At 37.6% G+C, this 18,720-nt stretch overlaps 3 protein-coding genes across 27 annotated transcripts in view; all 3 read right to left on the bottom strand.

Moving 5' to 3' along the window:
* Window positions 1-80: 80 nt before the first annotated feature.
* On the bottom strand, window positions 81-9,334 carry LOC101165637 (matrix remodeling-associated protein 8). 3 transcript variants are annotated; one of them, XM_011477462.4, is made up of 10 exons: window positions 9,175-9,334; window positions 5,373-5,399; window positions 4,958-5,284; window positions 4,761-4,862; window positions 4,225-4,680; window positions 1,570-1,758; window positions 1,426-1,456; window positions 1,269-1,348; window positions 1,114-1,167; window positions 81-1,037 (listed from the first exon to the last, which is right to left on the bottom strand). In XM_011477462.4, the coding sequence occupies exons 1-10, from the start codon at window positions 9,212-9,214 to the stop codon at window positions 1,012-1,014; spliced, it is 1,332 nt and encodes a 443-aa protein (XP_011475764.1). In that variant the 5' UTR covers window positions 9,215-9,334; the 3' UTR covers window positions 81-1,011. The 3 variants fall into 3 exon arrangements, with proteins under 3 accessions (XP_011475764.1, XP_020560474.1, XP_020560475.1); XM_020704815.3 differs by having other exon boundaries at window positions 1,570-1,740; window positions 9,175-9,325; XM_020704816.3 differs by lacking the exon at window positions 9,175-9,334 and adding an exon at window positions 8,106-8,132.
* Window positions 9,335-10,772: 1,438 nt separating this feature from the next.
* Window positions 10,773-13,240, bottom strand: aurkaip1 (aurora kinase A interacting protein 1). The gene is made up of 4 exons (XM_004070843.4): window positions 13,103-13,240; window positions 12,495-12,601; window positions 11,165-11,628; window positions 10,773-11,063 (listed from the first exon to the last, which is right to left on the bottom strand). Exons 2-4 carry the CDS (start codon window positions 12,544-12,546, stop codon window positions 10,947-10,949), a joined length of 633 nt encoding a protein of 210 aa, XP_004070891.1. The 5' UTR covers window positions 12,547-12,601; window positions 13,103-13,240; the 3' UTR covers window positions 10,773-10,946.
* Window positions 13,241-14,837: 1,597 nt separating this feature from the next.
* rap1gapa (RAP1 GTPase activating protein a) overlaps window positions 14,838-18,720 on the bottom strand; it is a 45,052-nt gene continuing 41,169 nt past the window's right edge. For 17 of the 23 annotated variants that reach the window (XM_023956780.2, XM_078950308.1, XM_078950309.1 and 14 more), the window contains 6 exons: window positions 18,546-18,662; window positions 18,308-18,443; window positions 18,089-18,200; window positions 17,316-17,392; window positions 16,370-16,415; window positions 14,838-16,282 (listed from right to left, as the gene is read on the bottom strand). In XM_023956780.2, coding sequence (XP_023812548.1) covers window positions 16,407-16,415; window positions 17,316-17,392; window positions 18,089-18,200; window positions 18,308-18,443; window positions 18,546-18,662 — 451 coding nt within the window. In that variant the 3' untranslated portion in view covers window positions 14,838-16,282; window positions 16,370-16,406. The remainder of the gene's footprint in view (window positions 16,283-16,369; window positions 16,416-17,315; window positions 17,393-18,088; window positions 18,201-18,307; window positions 18,444-18,545; window positions 18,663-18,720) is intronic. The other 6 variants (XM_078950307.1, XM_078950310.1, XM_078950312.1 and 3 more) reach the window with 1 other exon arrangement.

The raw sequence follows: 18,720 nt of genomic DNA, 5'->3' as shown, positions 1-18,720 counted from the left end.
TATTAATAAACTATGTATCTGTCTGTCTGTCTATTGCAGTTTAACAGTTTATGAAAAAGGCAATGACATAAAAAAGCAGCTTGCTTTCTTACTATTTTTTATTCATTTTGTTTTCCATACTCATCTAGTCACTAAATCACAGGGGAATTGTGACAAAGACGAGGTACATTTTTTTTATGTTGGAGACACAAAACACCCTCATACATAACAGAGTTACAGCTATACAGGTTTGTAGCAAGAATGCCGTTTTGGAGGGGAATATTGCATAAAAATTCAGTGTCAAATTAACCTTACTTTCAATGTTCTACATGGTTAATTGAGGCAATTTTCATATTGTGAATGATTAAAATATGTTTCCTGAGCTGCTGCAGATAAAGTGATCAGTTCACCTGAAACCTGAAAAATACCTGTAGGTAAAAACGTTTTTAAAAGTTCATGTCTTGTGAATTTGATGCTTTATTAATAGGAACAAATATGCAAAAAAGAAAACATTATTTTGCAATACCAGAAATAAGCTAAAAGTAGATTTTAGTTGTTAACAGTAGAAATATCCTGAAAATGTTTACATACAGTAAATAAACTTCTGAAAAATGCCTTTTGTTGATTACAGTACAATAAAATAAGGAAAAAAGAGATGGGGGGGGAAATTAGCTTGCTACCCTGGGAATGTCCTCAAAGCTAAATGAAAGTAGTGTGAGCATCATAAAGTAAAAGTAAATGGAAGATTCAAAAATAATGTCTTCTTTACATCAAAATGAATGCAAAAACAAATGATATATCAAAGCATGTTGTTATGCTACCATAAATGTGAAATTAAAAAAATAAGGAACTTGGCAATGCAATTTAAAGAAAAACAGTCTTGTCGTTGGATTACAGCAGAGGGAGCATTCCTCCTGTCCTGTTATGGATTGCCTTTTTTTCCTGGTGTTCCTTTCATTTTTTTCCTCCACCGTCATTTTCTCCTTTGGTTTTTGCTCTGGACCTGCCAGCAGCATCTTCGAAATATTGCACTCAGTTCCACATCTTCCCATCAAAATCTGAATGAAAAAACAGGAGAATAAAGCACAGACAGATGGTATGAGTCTCTGCATGATTTACAGGAGAGCATCTCACCCTTATTGCAGTCTTTGGCCATGTCTTTTTCTTTCAGTAAGTTGTTTTTGTAGTCTGTGAATAAACGCACACACACACATGTTATAAAACAGTAGAAATCAGTTTAAGTTAACAGATTTCAAGCATGCTTGCTGCATGGATTCACTCTGCCGCACCTGAATTCATGGGATCTTGATTGCAGCTCTTCGGCTCCGAGTAGTCTAAAGCTATTTCCCCTCCTGTGGTCACACTCCCTCTGATCGGAGCAAGTTTTACTTTTGTTATGGTTAAAATGAAGGAGATAATTACATTTTAAAGGTAGTTTGTTCTCACCTTACAGCTCTGGCCAGTTCATACTCCAGCTCTGTCACAAATGAAAGTTAACACAGTTTTGTAAGGGAAAATTATTGTGTAGTACATTAATAAAATAACAAAAAACTTTAACAGGGAGAGAAATTCATAAACACAGTACAGTACCTCTCTTTTTGCGTCGCCTGGTCAACACAATGATAATGACAACGATGAAAATAAGCAGCAAGAATGTTGCCAAGATGTATCCCAAATACTGCACAAAGTGACCTTGATGTTCAGGCAGGAAAACGTTGAGGACATGTGGACTCTCTCTGTGTTGCAACACCTCTTCTGTGCCTGAAGGCAGAAAAGCGACTGAACAAAAAGGAGAAAAAAAAACACTCAGAACCTCTGAGACAGCAGGATTTTTTTCACATATTCGAACAGCTCGTGCATGAAATCAATCAAAAATCAAGTGGGATGTGAAGTTCCGCAAACATAACATTACTTTTTTCTTGAATGTGCACGTGTTCCTAAAGGTAAGGGACAGCTGGAGGCAGAGCAGACAGTTAAGCTTTGGAAAGCTGGCCAGCAGTAATGACTTCCAGACCTGATGTCATGCAGCTGTTATTTTTTTTCTCCGCAGAAAAACACAGAATGACCAGGAAAAAAAAGAAAAGGCGTGAGGAAACAGCCGAATTCTGTAATGTGGTCTGTCTGTGTGTCTGGATTAGTTTTCCATTTAGGACTTCTGGAGTCTTTTCACAAACACAGAAGTCTGCTTCCAACATGCATGGAAAATAAATCTTTTAGCTCATAGTTGAACTCAATGTGCACACAATCAGTAATGGTTGACTGTGAATGTTTACATAAAGAGGGGACTAGTAGTCATATTTTAATAAAAAAAATACAGCCAATTAGCAGAAGAAAAAAATTCTCCCATTATTGCCCACCTTCTCAGTTGGAGCTTGGTCCCTAATTATCGGCTGTCATTGTATAATGTACCTAATATGCATAAAAATACAAGGACATGTATAAGGTCAGACTCCAGAGCAGACCTGGCCAGATGAGTGCCAGAGCCATACTGTGGCTTTCACGCATGATGCAAATAGATAAAAAAAATTGTAACTCAGTGGGACACTGATCATTTGCAAGTCAATGAACTTAAAAAAATCTCATTATAATAAATAAAGATTTCAGCTGAATTGCAGACTTGTCAAAAATGTTACCTTTGGGATAACAAAGAAATAATCTGTTTCTTCTGGGACTGAGTGATGGCAGCATTACAGTGAATAGCTCCACCGTGGGAGAGTGCAAACATTTTGCTTTTAATCCAACACTGGTAATCAGTGATGCGTGAAGACTTCGAGCTGAAGTCGATTCAAAGCAAGTGTATGCCTACAACCCATGTGTGCATTTCTTCTCGGCTAAATTTGCAGGACTATTAGGGCGCATTCTTCAACTTAGGAGGGAGGACATGTGGTCTAACACATAACTTTGTCCCCACTCCCACCTTTTTGCTCTTTCATGTTACATCTAACCCAGATGTTGAACAGATGTAGCAGACTTCCTCTGACTCCTACCAAACACGCCTCTGCAAGAAGATAGCAGAACTTCAAGGAAACAAAGCAGAGGCTGTCAGAGGAACCTAATCAAGACACGACATACTATTAGTGCAGACATTTAAAATTAGGATGAGAAAATTAAGATTAGGATGAAAAGAACAGAAAAAAGTAACACTAGTTATGATCTTTCTAAGCCTAAAATGTTGTTGCTTCACAGTTTAGTAAGAGGAGATCCATACTGTTGCCATGTTCTTGAGCTAAATATCTTTCTGTGTATTTATCCATCTATAATAAATATAGTCTAAAGGTCAAAACCTAATATTTTTTTTTCTCAGCTTGACTTTTTTCTTCCTTGAAACCTAATTTTGATTTGACAAGTTTCTTTATGAGAACCTTCTGGACTCTTAAAGGCAGGAAATCTGTGATAAACCATGGGACCCACAGGGTGACGGTAAAGTAGCTCAAAGCACAGTTGGTTGTCGGTGTTCCATCATTGAAGTTTTTTATGTGTGCCGGCTGTATTGCTTAGAAGGAGTAACAGCAAAAATGCAAGAAGTCTGTTTTTAGCTGTCCAGCAGTGGATGCAGTTTATCTTCTATTGACAGAAGCACTGCTATTTGTTGGTTAGCACCATTTCACAGACTCTTTCACAAATGACATGCAGTTTGAAGTTGGATTTTGAATGGGGAACTTCCAGTGATGTGTACCAGGAGCTGCTATAAATAAAGCTAGAGAAAAAAAGAGCAGTTTAATATAGATTAGAATTTTAAACTTGTTAGCTTTTTGAGCCAATTTAAAGTTGAAGGGTTTTATTAAGGTATATGAAGTGGCAAAAACTGCATTGCATAGCAACTTTAAGGTCTTTGCAGAAAAACAAAATAAACTTGAAGATGAAACAAGGTCTTAGCAGATCACGCCATCTGTTTACTTAAGAGAAATTCTTGAGCAAATTCTTTTACCAGATGAATTGCCCTTTTAAACTAAAATGAGACTCAAAAAGAATTTCTCCCAACTTTCTTCTTTTCTTTTACTCAGATGGCCTCTACATTCCTTCAGCACCGCCTCCTCCCTTCTCAGCTCAAATATAAAAGTAGGGCAGTCTGAGGAGAAAATTGGCGCCAGGAGGAAACTGATTCAACTGACCAACTATGCCTGTAAATATAACAAACAAGAGCAGTCAACTCCCTTCATGCAGTTTTCCCTTCAAACAATAATATGCAGGGAATTTCTGGACAGTTCTGGGAAATCACACCACTGCCAACAGGGTTTTTCTTACTTGGTTCAATGTTGTTCTGGAAAACGCCTGATTCTTCAGTTGGGTTAAGAGGAAGGGGAGGCCCCACGGAGAGTCTGAAGATGCGCCTCTCGTGCAGACCACAGTAGTGGTGGTGCAGATGGCAGGAATAAAGGCCTTTGTCGACAGGCTTCAAGTCCGAGATTTGCAGTGAAAAGTCCCCTAAGGTGAAAGCATCTTCGAGCACACTCATCTTCTGTGAAAAGAGAGGTCCGTAATCCCTTCGCTCCCCGGAGCCGTACAGATCGACCAGTCGGTCAGCTCTGTCAGGGCGCACACCAGGTGGCTGGAAATCCCAGTGGGCCACCTGCTGCTGGTCCTCCAGCAGGCCCTCCCTCCACAGCGGGCGGCGGTTTACACAAGGAAGGACTACAGAGCTGCCCAACAAGACCACAAATACCGTCCTCTCTCCATCCCAGTAACGCTTCTCCTTCCGAGCTAGAGAATAGGACATTTAAAAGACACTTTTACTGGATAAGCTGTATGGAAGAACACGTCACAACATGATGAAATCTTACCGGACTTGGTGACGTTGAGCTGGATTTGAATGGACTGCTGAATTTGGCAGTAATGGTGATGCAAATTGCAAGTGTAAACTCCTTTGTCAGTCGATATCACATCTGGATGTAGAAGAAAAGCCACAAACAGCATGACATAATATTCTGAGAGACTATGGTGTGTGTTTATAGTGCTGCAGAAACAAAAGAAGTCTCACTGTTAATGACAAGTGAGAAATTTCCATCACTGAAGGCAGAGTCTGGGATAGAAACGCGGCCCTTGTTGAAGCTGTTGTAGACCCTCAAGCGAGCTCCTGGTGACATGTCCACGATTCGCTCCACAGAATATTCTGGGGTGCTTCGAAACAAGTCCCAGTGCACAACCCTCTGACGGTCCTTGAGCCTGTCGTGTGTCCATATCATGCGTGTGCTGTGGCAGGGAAGGACAGCCTTAGACCCGGCTGGGAGAGTGATGTTCTTGGCCTCCACCACAACACCAAGCCTGCTGCTGCTGCTGCTGCTGCTGCTGCCGCTCTGAGCCCACGCTGACACAATAGAGGAACACACACATCAACAGGGTGCACTTCAAAAGAAACTAATCTATTATATATATTCACTGCATAAGAGTCTTACCTCCCGGCAGGAAGAACACAGCAAGAACTGAAACAGATCAAAGAACAGATAATTAGCTTCAAATGCCTGTAATTCACCCTCCCTTGTTGTCACAATGGTCTAAATTGCATTTAGAAAGGCAAGGCGAAAAACTGATCAAGATTTGAGGAACACTGCCAGTCCTCCCACCCAATGATGAGATCTGAGCAAATGGATAAATGTTTTTGATGACAGTAAAAGGAAACTCTGGAAAAGAAAAATGTTTTTAGGGAACAGACAAACTATTAAAGTCTAGAAAAGCATGACGCAAATAGAACCGGTGTATCCTTACTGTTTAATTTATTTTTAATGTTCCCTTTTTTCAGTTTTCTTTTTTCTTTAGTGTCCTGGCTGTTTTCAGTGCATATTCCCACAGAGCTATTTTGTTGTCTGTTTACTGAAGGGGCAGCGGAGAAGCATGCTGCCAAAGCATACAGAGCCTTTATTCATCTTGGCTGCTGATGGCTTGCTGCGGGGCCGTGATCCTGAAGGGACGAAGAACCAGGCTCTTTTTTTTTTGGCTCACTTTAGCTTCACTGCTTGGTTTCAGAAGTCCAGGAAAATGAACAATGAACACCTGTAGATTTCTACTGGGCTGTTCATTTATTAGGAACCTAAATGTTTACAAAGGGAGACAATAAACCAATAATGGTATGTTTTATGTTTGTCACTGTAGTTTATTTAAAGCCTTTCATCATTATTATTAATATCTGTTTTATAAGATCTACTTAAAATATATTGTAAAATATATTAATTCCCTGAAAAGTGTAAATAAACATTTGTTGTTCAATGTAAAATACCAACTTAGAAAAGCACTAAAAATGAAAATCACTGTGACTGTTCTTTTTTCTTCACCTTTTTGTGTCTATTTATCTTTATAGATGATCAGTTTCCTTTTAAATTATGTTACAAATATAAAGAGTTATCTACAATGAGAATTTGACTATATTTTTTCATTTTATTATTCAATCTTAAGCTCTATTGGCATATTTTGGTTCCAGCATAGACACCTGATGTTGGAAAAAGTCAGCCGTTTCCTTTACTTAAGGGCATAAACTTCCCTGCAGATGGTAAAGCAAAGTGTCTCTGCCCCTGTAATTGTCTCTCATTAGACACACAGAAGCTGTTGACTCATCAGGCTGGTTTAAGACTTAACAATGTGGTTGTAAATTAGCAGGGATAAAAACAGGAATTTGGCAAATGAGCTGAAAAATACCCCCCTGATTTTTTTTTTAGTACCCCAGTAAACACAGAGAAGATTGTGGAGGAGAACACACCTAAGGGAGAAAAAAGTGTATTTACAATTAGCAAAAAAATCAATGCTACCAGCAGATTTTGTTATCGGGTACGTTTTGTGGATGTATTTAGTTAAAAACTGAGATTAACTGGGGTCTGCAGCCTGTGGCTCCAGAGTGACACGTGGCTCTTTTGCCTTTCCATTGTGGCTCTCTGTCTGAAGAAAATAAAATGCTCTGTGGTTTAAATTTAGTTTGTTAGATTTATGAATTTACGGCTAAGATCCTCTCATACCAGTAAGATAAACTTTGTAAAAAAAAGAAAAATGTCACTGCTGCTGACATTATATTAAATTGAGTGGCCTTGTTTTCCCTAGAATGCACAAATTTCAAAAACTGCTCTGTTAATTATTAGGATAAATTTAAAACAAATGATTTTAATAACACAATGAAGGAGGAGGGTTTGGGGAAGAGAAGGAGGGCGGTAAGAATGGGTGCCCTGTCTAGGCTACCCCACTTTGGTGGGACAGAGCCTGGGTACATAGATAGATAGATAGTTGCTGTCCAGAGGGGAGAACACATGTATTTGTATATAGCCTACTTTTTTTATTGGATGTTAAACAAATTAAGTCATATGTTTATTCAAGTTAACATTAGTGAGTAAAGAAAAGGACTGCAGTCCACCAAAGTAGATCCATAAATAATAAAGAAATGCTTTTCTTGACTTATATTACATAACATTTTAGGATGAAACATATTTACTGCAGCAGCTTTAGCACAGGATGTCTTATTTTTGAAAGTGTGTGCTTTTCTCATTTTCAAATTGCTTAATAATGTCTGAATATTAAGAGTTCAGTTGTGTACTTTATATCATAAAGAAGGTTACATAAATACAAAGAGGTGTTAAATATCTCTATAGGTAAAACAAGACTTTGTAACTCCTACCAAGTTCTGGTTAATGAGAGACTGGCCTGAATGGCTCTTTTAGTGTTGAACGTTGCAGAGCCATTGACTTCTTAAACCAATCAAGCCATTTCCACCCCCAACTAAACATGTGTGGTACCTGCAGATGCCTATGAAATGGGCGGACCTTTTTGTAATGCAAAAATAATCTGTAAAATTTTAATTCATACTTTTAACAACTTAATTTTGTCTTGCCCACCGTAATTTCACATTATATGTCACATTTATGTGGTAAACTTAATGAGAAACTCTAATTCTATATGATAACCACAACTATGCAATTTATTTGCAAGCAATGCATCAACAATCTCATTCAAAATGTCATAACTGCTAAATTTATGTTCCTCGGGGTCTTGTCTCAGTAGGTGGGCACCTTCCCACAAGGCAAAGTGTACTCAAAAGTCTGCAGGGTCTTTCCCGAATCTAAACTAACTATCTTGATATGAACCTTGTAATTTGGTCTCAAAAGGTAGAAATATGTCCATATGTTTGTTCTCCCACAAACATCAGTTCTTACCTTCTCCATGCCCTGTTGTTCGTGGCTGTTCATTAAAACAGAGCCAAAGATCATAAACATGGTCGCAGTAAATCCCCCTCCTCCTCCTGCTCCTCCACGCAGCCCAGACTCAAACCGACCCACTCATGGTAAAACACTCATTACTGACACATATAATGACTGGCTGCTGGATTGTGCTGACTCCTTCTCTCAAACCGCATTTAACTGGAAACATATTGGACTAAAGCCACTGAAGACTGGATCGACAGAAAAGACCCAATCACAGCCATGGGGCTTTACACTGAAGCTCGCCATCTATGGACCTGAATTCAGAAAACAACTAAGCACCGACAAACCTAACTAACTTTTATACAGTGGAGCATTTTATCTATAATTTTTATTATGAATACTAGAATGATTTCAGTGTTTACCAAAAAATGTTAACCAAAGAGAGCATGAGAAAAGGTCAGGGATTAGATAATCCTCAAGTAATAAGCATCTATTTATGCAATGCTAAAAAACACAGTACAACATTTTATCAATATTGACAATCTAAAGTTTTAGTTCATTGTTCAAAAGAAGGCTTTAATGCCTTGAAAACATAGTTGCAGAATGCTTTTTTTTTGGCTAAATACATTCAGTGAGTTATTTTTTTACCTCTTTATTCATCATATATTGTCAGGATGAAGACCAACACTTGTGTTTATTTGTTTGATTTAAAAGCAGATAGTGTCATCAGTGTAGCAATTCACTCATCGTGTCTGTTTAGCTGTCATTGAAAGTGTGTCACTCAGATAAATTGTGGTCAACAGTCAATAATTTAACATCAAGTGAGCGTCGTCATTTTTATGACCCTGTTACAGATGCAAATTGGATTTTTGCACAAAGTAATCACAAAGGACATTCCGACTTTAAGCTAAAGCTGAGAAGCAGACAGATCTGTCTAAAAACCAGGAGGGCAGTGTGAAACAAACAGTAAGATTCCCGATGACTAACCTGGATCCAATTATAGCACAAAGACAGATTCCTCTAGATCTTTCTCTTTAAAGAAAACAAAGGAAAAAAGACAAAAATTAGAAGAAATACTTACTCTGAAGTACAATTATACATGGTGGCATCTTCTTCTTCATGCTGGCAGCAGAGGTCGTGCACTTTGCTTAACTGAAGAAGCAGATGAGCAGTTTAAAAGTTCATGAAGCTGCAGCAGCAGCTCAGTGTTTTTATGCTCTGTAAGTCTGGAGTCTTCACATGCTCCACCTCCAAAAGTCCATGAAACCTAATACTGCAGCAGTTTGGAGCTGCTGCTCTCCTCACAAACATGCACAGTAACTTCCAAAGACTTCAGCATAGAAAAGGTCAACGAACTAGAGGGATAAAAATGTGGTCAGGACAGCCATCAACATGCCCAATTATAGGGAAGCACAGGTGTTAACCTTTCTTTCAGAAAAAAGCCTTTCAAATGATGGTATTTTTCAAGGAATTTTGGTGTACAAAATCTTTATTTTCTTGTTTTTTTTGTTAAAAAAAGATTTCACAGCATTTTCCAGGAAACAGTTCTCTGTTGGGCCCCAACACACACATTTTGAAAGGTCGTATCATGTTTGAGTTTTCCAAAGAACCATAAATCACCCAAAACATTTTTCATTCTTATCCCTTGATGCCTATGGTTGCATATTTGTATCAAACCATTTCAGCTCCAAAATTACCAATAATTGAGCAAAAAAACATTAGAGATTTTTTTTTCATAGCTGGAAATAAATTTAGGCGTCAAAGCATTTAGCTGTATCCAGTGGAAGGCTTTTTAACCCTTCTGACCACTGGGCAGCTCCCCTGGGTGAGTTGAGGTAGAAGTAATTATATTGGGGTAATGATGGGGCAAATACTACTGCTCCCGAGACTGAAATCAGGGCATTCCAGTCAAAAATCCATGAAAGCAGGCCCCCATGTCTTATCATAAAGATAATGTTTTAGTTTACAAAAACCCATTAGAACCACTTTAAAGTTGTTGTTTTTTTAATTAAATATAGTGTTAACAATTCCACTGATAGACAAATGGTTCACTGTCCATTAACTAGTTCAACCCCAATAATTGAAGTTTACTCTTGCAAAGACTGAGCCATTACATTTCAGTCAGTGCATATGTATACTTTTCTACATGGCTAAATAAACTTTTCCCAGTCAGTAAAAACCTGATTGTGTTTTTTATGTTTCAGCTGTGCTATCATCCAATAACAATCCATGCGTCTATGAAACTGACCTCAGTTACCTCGAATCAGTTGATTCACCACTCGAACAGTTTTTGCAATATCTGAACTCGTATACCTTATTACAAAACGCCAATCTGGTACATGTGAAGTTTCAGAATCCTTCACAAATTTCTTATTTTCCAAATTCCTACAACCCAAATACAAAAATGCTAATAAGATTGTAAGCAGCTGCACTTCAGTCTACAGATCTTTTTTAAAAATAAAATCTCCATCCTGCCCCCCGTTAACATTTCTAACATTTTTGGAATTTTCTTTGTTGATATTCTACATTTAAATGCAGTAAATAGTTGAAGCTCTGCAGATGTTACATCACTAACTTTGAGCATTTGTCCAATACTGCCATCTACAGTGAGGATATGGAAAATGTTCACAGTACTGTTTGAATCAGCTTTTGAGAGCTTAGAAGTAAAGAGGAACAACATGCAGGTCAGACATGTCTTTATTTGATTACACAGAGTTTGACTACACACTAGATAAAGTTGGCCTCATTTTTGCTTTCTATAGAAAACAATGACATAGATGTCAACTCTGTTGGGTATGTGTAGGTCAGCCAATGAGAATGATTGTGATAAACTAAAAAAGCTGTTTGTGTATCTCAGTTCCTTCGGTTTCCGTGCTGTTTGATGAAGATCTTTGGCGCAGTCCAACCCTCTGGGGGCTTCTTGAGTCCAGCTCGCATCCAGATCCTCTGAAGATCCTCTTCAAATCTTTTCTGAGCACGACAACAAAAATTGTTCACTTTAATGTGCTCTTTTTTTTTTTTACATATACCATATATGGCATTTAAATTAGGATGAGTCCAGTTAAACTTACCTGTTTTTTCTTCCCCCTGCCTTCCATTACTCTCCTCCTTAGGAATTTTGTTCGCTTTTGAAGCTTTTTGTATTTATGCCTATTCATCTTCCTTCGTCGGATCTCCAGAACATTTTTGCACTTCATGGGTGTTGCAGGGCTCTCCCCATCGTCCAAAGAAGGGACAGAAATGGGGGGCAGCACTTTTTCATTCAGCAGCTCTACATCTCCCTGTGGCTGAGAGGACTCCAGCAGGGGAGGAAGGGAGTAGCGGAGTGAGAGCCAGCTCTCCAGAGGACTCACTGACAGTTTACGTGGAACCAGGGCTTCGTCCAGTTCCGGCTCAAGTTGGATCCATCGTGGGGGAGATGTGTTGTCTGCTGCTGTTGAGTAATTTTGATATTTTTGTTGTATTGGGGAACTCGAAGGAGGAAGAGCCTTCTGTAGAAATCCATTAAAACTTGGTTTGTGGGCTTGAAGTGTACCTGGACACATGTGATAAGATGAAAAGTTGAAGAACTTGAAGATCTGTCATCCCATTTACAAGAGACAACAGGGACAAGAGAGAATCTGAAATTGTTTTTGACATCAAAAACAAACTATCAGTATTTAGAACTAAAATAGGACAAACAATACTGTGAGTAAAAGGATGAGGGAGTAAAAAAAAAAAAAAATTAACAGAGCAAGAATAAAATTTAAGGTGAAAAAATAAAATAAAAAGCACCGGCACTCTTTGTGCAATGAGAGCATTAACTCAGTTCCAAATCTGTTCAACTAGTGGTCCATGACTAACCAGACTGAGGAAAAGCTTTTTCCCACAAGCAGTCACATTAACTAAACACCCATTAACACACCACACTCAATACCACAGACTCTGTATCCCTGTCAGAAATTGGACTTCTTACTTATTACTGCTCTTTACTGCTTTTATTGTTATACATTTCCTCTAACCTCTTCTACCTAAGTACTGCATTTTTGCACTGTTACATTCTTGCACAACTGCATATTTACACACCGACTACCTCTCATTGTTGACGTCCTCTCTCGTTACAATTTACAAATGTAATGTCAAAAAACGACTCTAGATAAACCAAAGAAAAACAAATAAGGCTTATTTCTTTGTATATATTTAATGTGTCCTAATCTTCAATGAGGTTTTGTAAACATTTTCTTGAAAAACCTTTTTTGAATAGTTTTAACAACAGTTAATGTATCAAGAAATGTCAAAAACTTGTACTAGCATCACCACTAGCTCCCCCCAAAAGAATGTTAAAAAGGCAGCCATCATCAAAGTCAAAGAATCTGTACCGGAATACAAGAACAAACAAATGTGGAAATGTTTAATACTTACATATTGTTCTCTGTAAAAAACCAACCCGAGGGAAAACCCTTGAAACAAACATCCTCAACTGGAAAAGATCAGTCTTGTGTCATTAGGAATGAATTGGATCACTGCTCCTGTGAGGACATAAAAAAAAACACTGATTTAGTTATACACTTGACTTTTTTTTCTATTCTATATGCTAAACATAATGGACCAAATATCAGTTTTGGCTAAAATTCTATTAAAAACAAAGATAAAACACGACAGCACAAATACATTATCGTGGGTTTTGTTAGCGACAAACGACGGGGAGGTTTTCTTTCCAACAGAGCCTTGCTGCTGGGGTGTTCAAGCATTACAATTTGTACTTTTTTCACCTTTTAAAAACTGTCTTATTCTGTCATTTTTTCTTTTTAAATAAACAAATGAGAAACTTAGTTAGGTTTGGGTTAACCAATATCTAGTCACACACGCGTGTTGGCAAACACAGCAACAACATAGCTGCGATAGCTTTGTGGGCACATAAAAGGTTTAAAACAGCTTGGAAATTAATTTTTCGTGAAAAGAGTTTTGTTGCCATCTAAAAGCGACCACGATCTAAAAAACGCAACTTAAGGAAAAGCGCTATTTATTACCAAAAATTGCGTCGACCGGCGTTTAATCTTCAATGTGACTTAGGAGAACCGACTTCCGGTCTGCGCGTCCTATGGTCCGAACCTTTTTATTCCGCGTGTTGTTTCTCTGAAGAGAAGGTTCCGCTGTCACAAATAAAGTTAAAATCTCTTTCTCTCTCTCTCGAACTAAAACTAAAAACAACAACTGAACTCTTGATAAACATAAGAAGTGAAAATTGAATTAGTTAAAAGCGCAGCAGCAATTGAAGTACTGAAAAAATGTCTCAGTTAAAAGGGAAATTAATGAGTAGATTTTGCTTTAAGTAAACAGGAGTTGGTGCAGTCTAATTGCCTTTTAATCGATGATGTGTGCCTACAGAATGGAAAGCCCAATAGGACCTTCCAACCAAAAATCCCACTACAATTCTTGCCTGTCACTGCTCACAAGGAGAACCGGATGTTCCCTGCACCTCTCACCAAAATATTACAGGCAATAACCATGACACCATACTCCACATATTCAAAAAGAAAACAAAATGCAGAGACAGGAAGGCAGTACGGTAAACAGTGGTGTGATATCTGTTCTGTGTTGGCTCATTAGAAATTAAATGTTTAATAAAATTTTGTATGATCTATAGAGGTGATCATGCACTGTGCTGGCTTGATGAAAATGCAAATCAGTATGAAAGCCAGGACATGGCAAGTGTCTTGACAAAGAGTTGGGTTGGATAAACTGAAAGTTTAAGTCTGACCTTCATTAGGTTTAGAGGGAAGATTTGCATGTCAGTATTCAGCGGAGATTTTTCAGTTAAATTAAGATATTTGGGAACAATGACTCACAACTTTTTTTTGCAGAAATTTGGGGATTGGCAATTGAAGATCCTAAGATGAAGAGGAAGATGTGCTGTCCTGAAGTGATGACAAGAGATATCAAGACTTATGTCTTTAAGACACATGTTGAAGAGAGTTTAAGATTAAATCTTCTTGTCTGAGCCAAGGTGACTGTAACACCAGGAGAGCTGGGAGTCACATTGATTTCATTTTGATTCACAACATTATTAACTATAAGCTTGTGTTTTTCATAATCTTATGGAAAAGAAAAGACAATAAAACATTTAAAACAAATAAGAAACAGATCAGATATGGAACTTTCATTTCTAAATGGAAATTTTTACAATAACAAAAAAGTAGTTAATTTTCCTGACAAAATACAAAAAAAAATTGATTCATGCATTTAATAAATATTCTATTTTCCAATTCCAGCAACAAAGACTCTGTCCCCCCTGAGCTTCTGCATGGTCCTCGGTGTCTTCAGAAGAAGCTAACCTGAGGCCAGCAAATAAAGAGAAAGATTATTTGAATAAAATAATCTTAAAATTAACTTTACTACTGTATGCACAGGCACCCAGTGGAGCGATGCTAAATAGGTGTAATGTGCTTTCTCTTACGTCCCCCAACCAAGAGACGGAAAGCTGCATTTTGGACATGTTGGAGATGTGAGAGAGATGACTGGCTAAATCCAAGATAAAGAGAAATGTAGTAACCCAGCTGAGACATGATGAAGGCAAAACAAGTTCATCTCCTCTATGGCTTAACTGTTAAAAAAAATAAATGAAATGTCAGCAGATTGATGCTCTAACAGAAACATTCATCTTCCAAACATACTTATCATGCTGCTTTTCACCATACTCTACTTGGAGCAAAGTATTTATATGTGAAAATATAACATATTGTGCAAGAATATTAACAAGGGGCCTTTAAAGTTCTCAAGTTCTTTATTTACAATAAAAACAAACAAGTCAAACATTCATTTCATTGTAGATCCTGCTGAGAATGAACTATTTGCTTTTTCAGCTTCACATACACCATCAGTGTGTGACATAAGGCAACTGAAACCATCAGCTGGATGGACTATCCTGCAATAGCTTTCCGTTCGCAGAATAGTCTGGACATCTTCCAAAAATGGATCTTCAAATAAAATAATATGTAATATTAAGAGTACAAGAAATAATGGCAGTCATTTTCAGATGTCAGTCATATTTAAAATAAAAGGTCTTTACATTATACACTATATTACTAACTATATTTACACTATCAGTAGTTGTAAATGGAGATATTTAGCCTCTTTCAAAGCAAATAAATATACATCAGTTTGTCATTTTTGCATAACAAACTGTACCGCACAAAATAAAGATCTGACCCCTGAAACATAAAGAGCTTTACAGGTGCTATTATTATATTTTATGCCAAAAGCAACACATACAACACATCGTGAATGTGGTAAACACAGAGATGCGGTATAGATACTTGCCATCAATGTCATCTACAGGGAACAAGTCAATAAATAAAAAAATACTGAGCACCAGACAGAAATTTGAAAAAAAGTCAAAAAACATCAACTCAGATTATAATGGGACTGGGTTACGCTCCAACAGACAACAAGGACAAACAGTTAATCCCCCAGAAGAGACAATATTCACATGCTAGCAGACTATACAGGCAGTGACACAGTGTGGTTGATAAATATTGCCATGTTTATGACACTTTGCTTTAAGTTTGTCTCATTCAGATTTGCTTTCTGACTTTCTCTGTTAGTGTTGTCCCAAAACCTGCAAACATGTGAATAAAGTAAAGAATGAAACCCAAATAAAATATTTTGGAAATTTAAGGCTATTTGAGTTTGTTTTAGTACTGGTACTCTTACTGTTGATTTTAGTGCTACTATTTAGGGTCATAGAGTCCTTTTATTTCTGTTTTTCCACCAAATAACCTCATCTTTTTATTTTTGTGGCTTGAGTTTGTAAATTCGCAGCTGTCTTTATTGTCCTTCCAGTTCCATAGAGAAGTCTGTCTTCACCTTATAGATCTAACCAATTATATTTTTATGAAGAGAGTTTGCTTAGGATATCTAATTTGCTTTTTTGTTTTTTAAGTAAAAAGTAAAGGTAGAAAAATACACATGGAGCTTGGCAACAGACGACAAAAGGGAAACAAAAGGAGTGGAAGGAAAAAGAGTGTGCAACGTGTGCAAAACTGGCCCCTCTTTGTGAATGGCCTTTTCTAGTGTCTTTCAGGCATCTGGGTAAGCTCTGACCCAATCGCCGCAGGCACCCAGCTCCACCTGCTGTTTCTCTTCATCATCTTCAAGGCAAGGGCCTGAATGTCTTTCATCTCCCAGAGAGAGAAAACCAATGGGGGTTGCTTTAGGTAAAAGACAAAAAGTTGTGTTAAAGCCCAACAACCTGAATGATAGTAGTTTTAATGAGGGAATAAAGAGGGAAGTCTTACCTGAAGATAGGGATCCTGGATAAAACCAGAGGGTGACCTAACAGTTCTGCACAAAATGACAAAGAAAGAAAACAGCATGACATTATTTAAGAGCTGCAGAGAGGGTCATTGTGAAAGCACAAAATGTTTAATAACAAAGCAAATTGAGATTCAGAGAAAATTGCACTTAGCTGTCCAATAATATCAACTAGAAGCAGATTATATACATTTTCATGCGCACGTTGAAGGTGTGAAGTAATTGCAAATTTAACCGCAGCTTTGTTTGAGGAAGCCAGTCTCCAGAAAGGTAGCATTCTGCAAGAGGGTCCACGTTTAGAGGGTGTTTTTTGTGTCACATACACAAATGTCAATCATTTCAAATTTCAATTAACATTGATTTATTACTTATTGAGAACTATGTTATGTTCTCAATCTCCTTTAATCATCATTCATTTCACATTTATTGTATCAACAGAAAATACATTTTAGCCCTTACATTGCTATTTTATGAATGAAAAAACATCAACAAATAATTCTTGGCATGAACTGTATCCTAGTGATCTCAAACTATCAGTTTTGTACAATCTTTGAATTAATTGTATGGTTTTTATTTGTCAGTTTTTCTTTCTGTCTTACTGAACTGTGGTTCTGAGATTTTCAATCCTAAATTAATCTGACACAAGAGAGAATACGTTATTGTTCCTGTAAGATAACTCACTAACTAACTACATACTACAAGCAATGAAAATGTGAAAACAGTTGGGAAAAAGCTTGAGTTGATTGTTTATTTTTTAGACATACTCCCTAACTTATAAAAAGAGAAGTACAGACAAAGCTTGAACCAAAAGCTTTGGAGTCATCCCCTGGTGTTCTGAAAAAAAGTCTTTCCAACAGTGACTTCGGTGTCAAACTCTTGAAAGACGTGATCATATGGGTCTTTTTAGGAGTGAGGTCAAACTTTTCTTACTGAGGACTGATGATCATGTGATCGCTCCAGCTTGATACGGATATCAGTCGCCTTCACTCGGTCAGGTTTACCATGACCTGAAGAAAGAGTTAAGTGTTAAACCAGCAACAAATAAAGCCTTAAGCCTAATTTTTCAGCGATTCTGTCAGCTGTCATAAAGTAAAATCAAATATAGGAAACAGATTTGATTTTATAGTTTTAAAGCTGCAGTTGTTCAGTCTTTTTTTGAGCAGGTATAAGGGATTCATCTAGGATTTTTAGAGATTAATTTCTGCTACAGCTCTGTAAGATTATATAGCATATTTTCAGACTTTACAAGACATTGTTGTGATCCAGCTTTCACTGGTGTGAAGTCAAGCTTGTTTTCTCAGAAAGTCTCTCAGGTAAACTTTAGTGACTCACTGGTCAATGATGTTTTTTCGTCAAGTGAGATCTGTAGTACTCTGTGCCTGAAAGTCCTTTTCTTTATATGTTCACCACTGAAACTCTGCTCAAGTCTTGATTTCTGATAGTAGATCAGCTCCTTTTTTGTCCAAACTACCTCCAAGTTCTTGTTTTGTCGTCTTTTTCCCTCTTATTTTTTGAACTTATCCTATTGTTTAATTTTCCTAAAAAACAAGCATTTATTGAATAAAATGTGAACAAAATAAAAAAAGGTGTTTATATGTCACATTAAGGAGGTGTTACATTTTTACAAAAAATAAAGAAAAATGTGTAACAAGTTTTCACATTTGCTGCTTATTGTAACATTTTTGAATTTTGCTTTTTTTTACCTGGTGAGCTTCCACGGCTGTTGGAACTGGAGTAACTAATGTTGTCCTCCAACCAAGTGCTGTAGGTGAAAGAGTCTCTCTTGTGGGGGGTTCCAGCTGACGATAAACTCTCCTGTGGTGACATGGAAGGAGCAGTGGAAAGAAAAACATGCCTTAAAACTTCAACGCAAACTGTGTCAGCTTAGCTGCGGTTGAACACAGGACTTGATCCTCACTCACCATGCCAGTGTCATAGTCTTCTGTGGCCTCGTTCTCATTCTCCTCCACCACACTGGCAAAGCTGCTGGCGTTGGAGGAGGACCGGGAGAGGTCATGGGCCTCAGGAATTGATGGAGTCCTGCCACAGAAGTAAGAACTACTCTCTGGGTTATCTTTTTCACAGCTAAACAGTTTTGACTAAAATGCTGAAAACAGTGAAACATTTTGTTTCTGCCAACAACTAAATCTTTTGACACACCTGCTTTTGGCTGTGGTGAGCACCTCTGGAGAGCTCTGATCTGAGTTGTCAGACTTAGGATCTTGGGAAACATGGCCACTGTCAGGTGTCTTTTGGGTATTTGGGGAGGTATCTCTACTGTTAAATCATCAAATGAAATTGATTATTAAATAAAAACTTATCACAGAGTTCAAAT

This window comes from Oryzias latipes, chromosome 7 (genome assembly GCF_053564925.1).
Source record: "Oryzias latipes strain Hd-rR chromosome 7, Olatipes_Hd-rR_3.1".
Taxonomy (NCBI): Eukaryota; Metazoa; Chordata; class Actinopteri; order Beloniformes; family Adrianichthyidae; genus Oryzias; species Oryzias latipes.
This window is presented reverse-complemented; position numbering and strand designations above follow the sequence as displayed.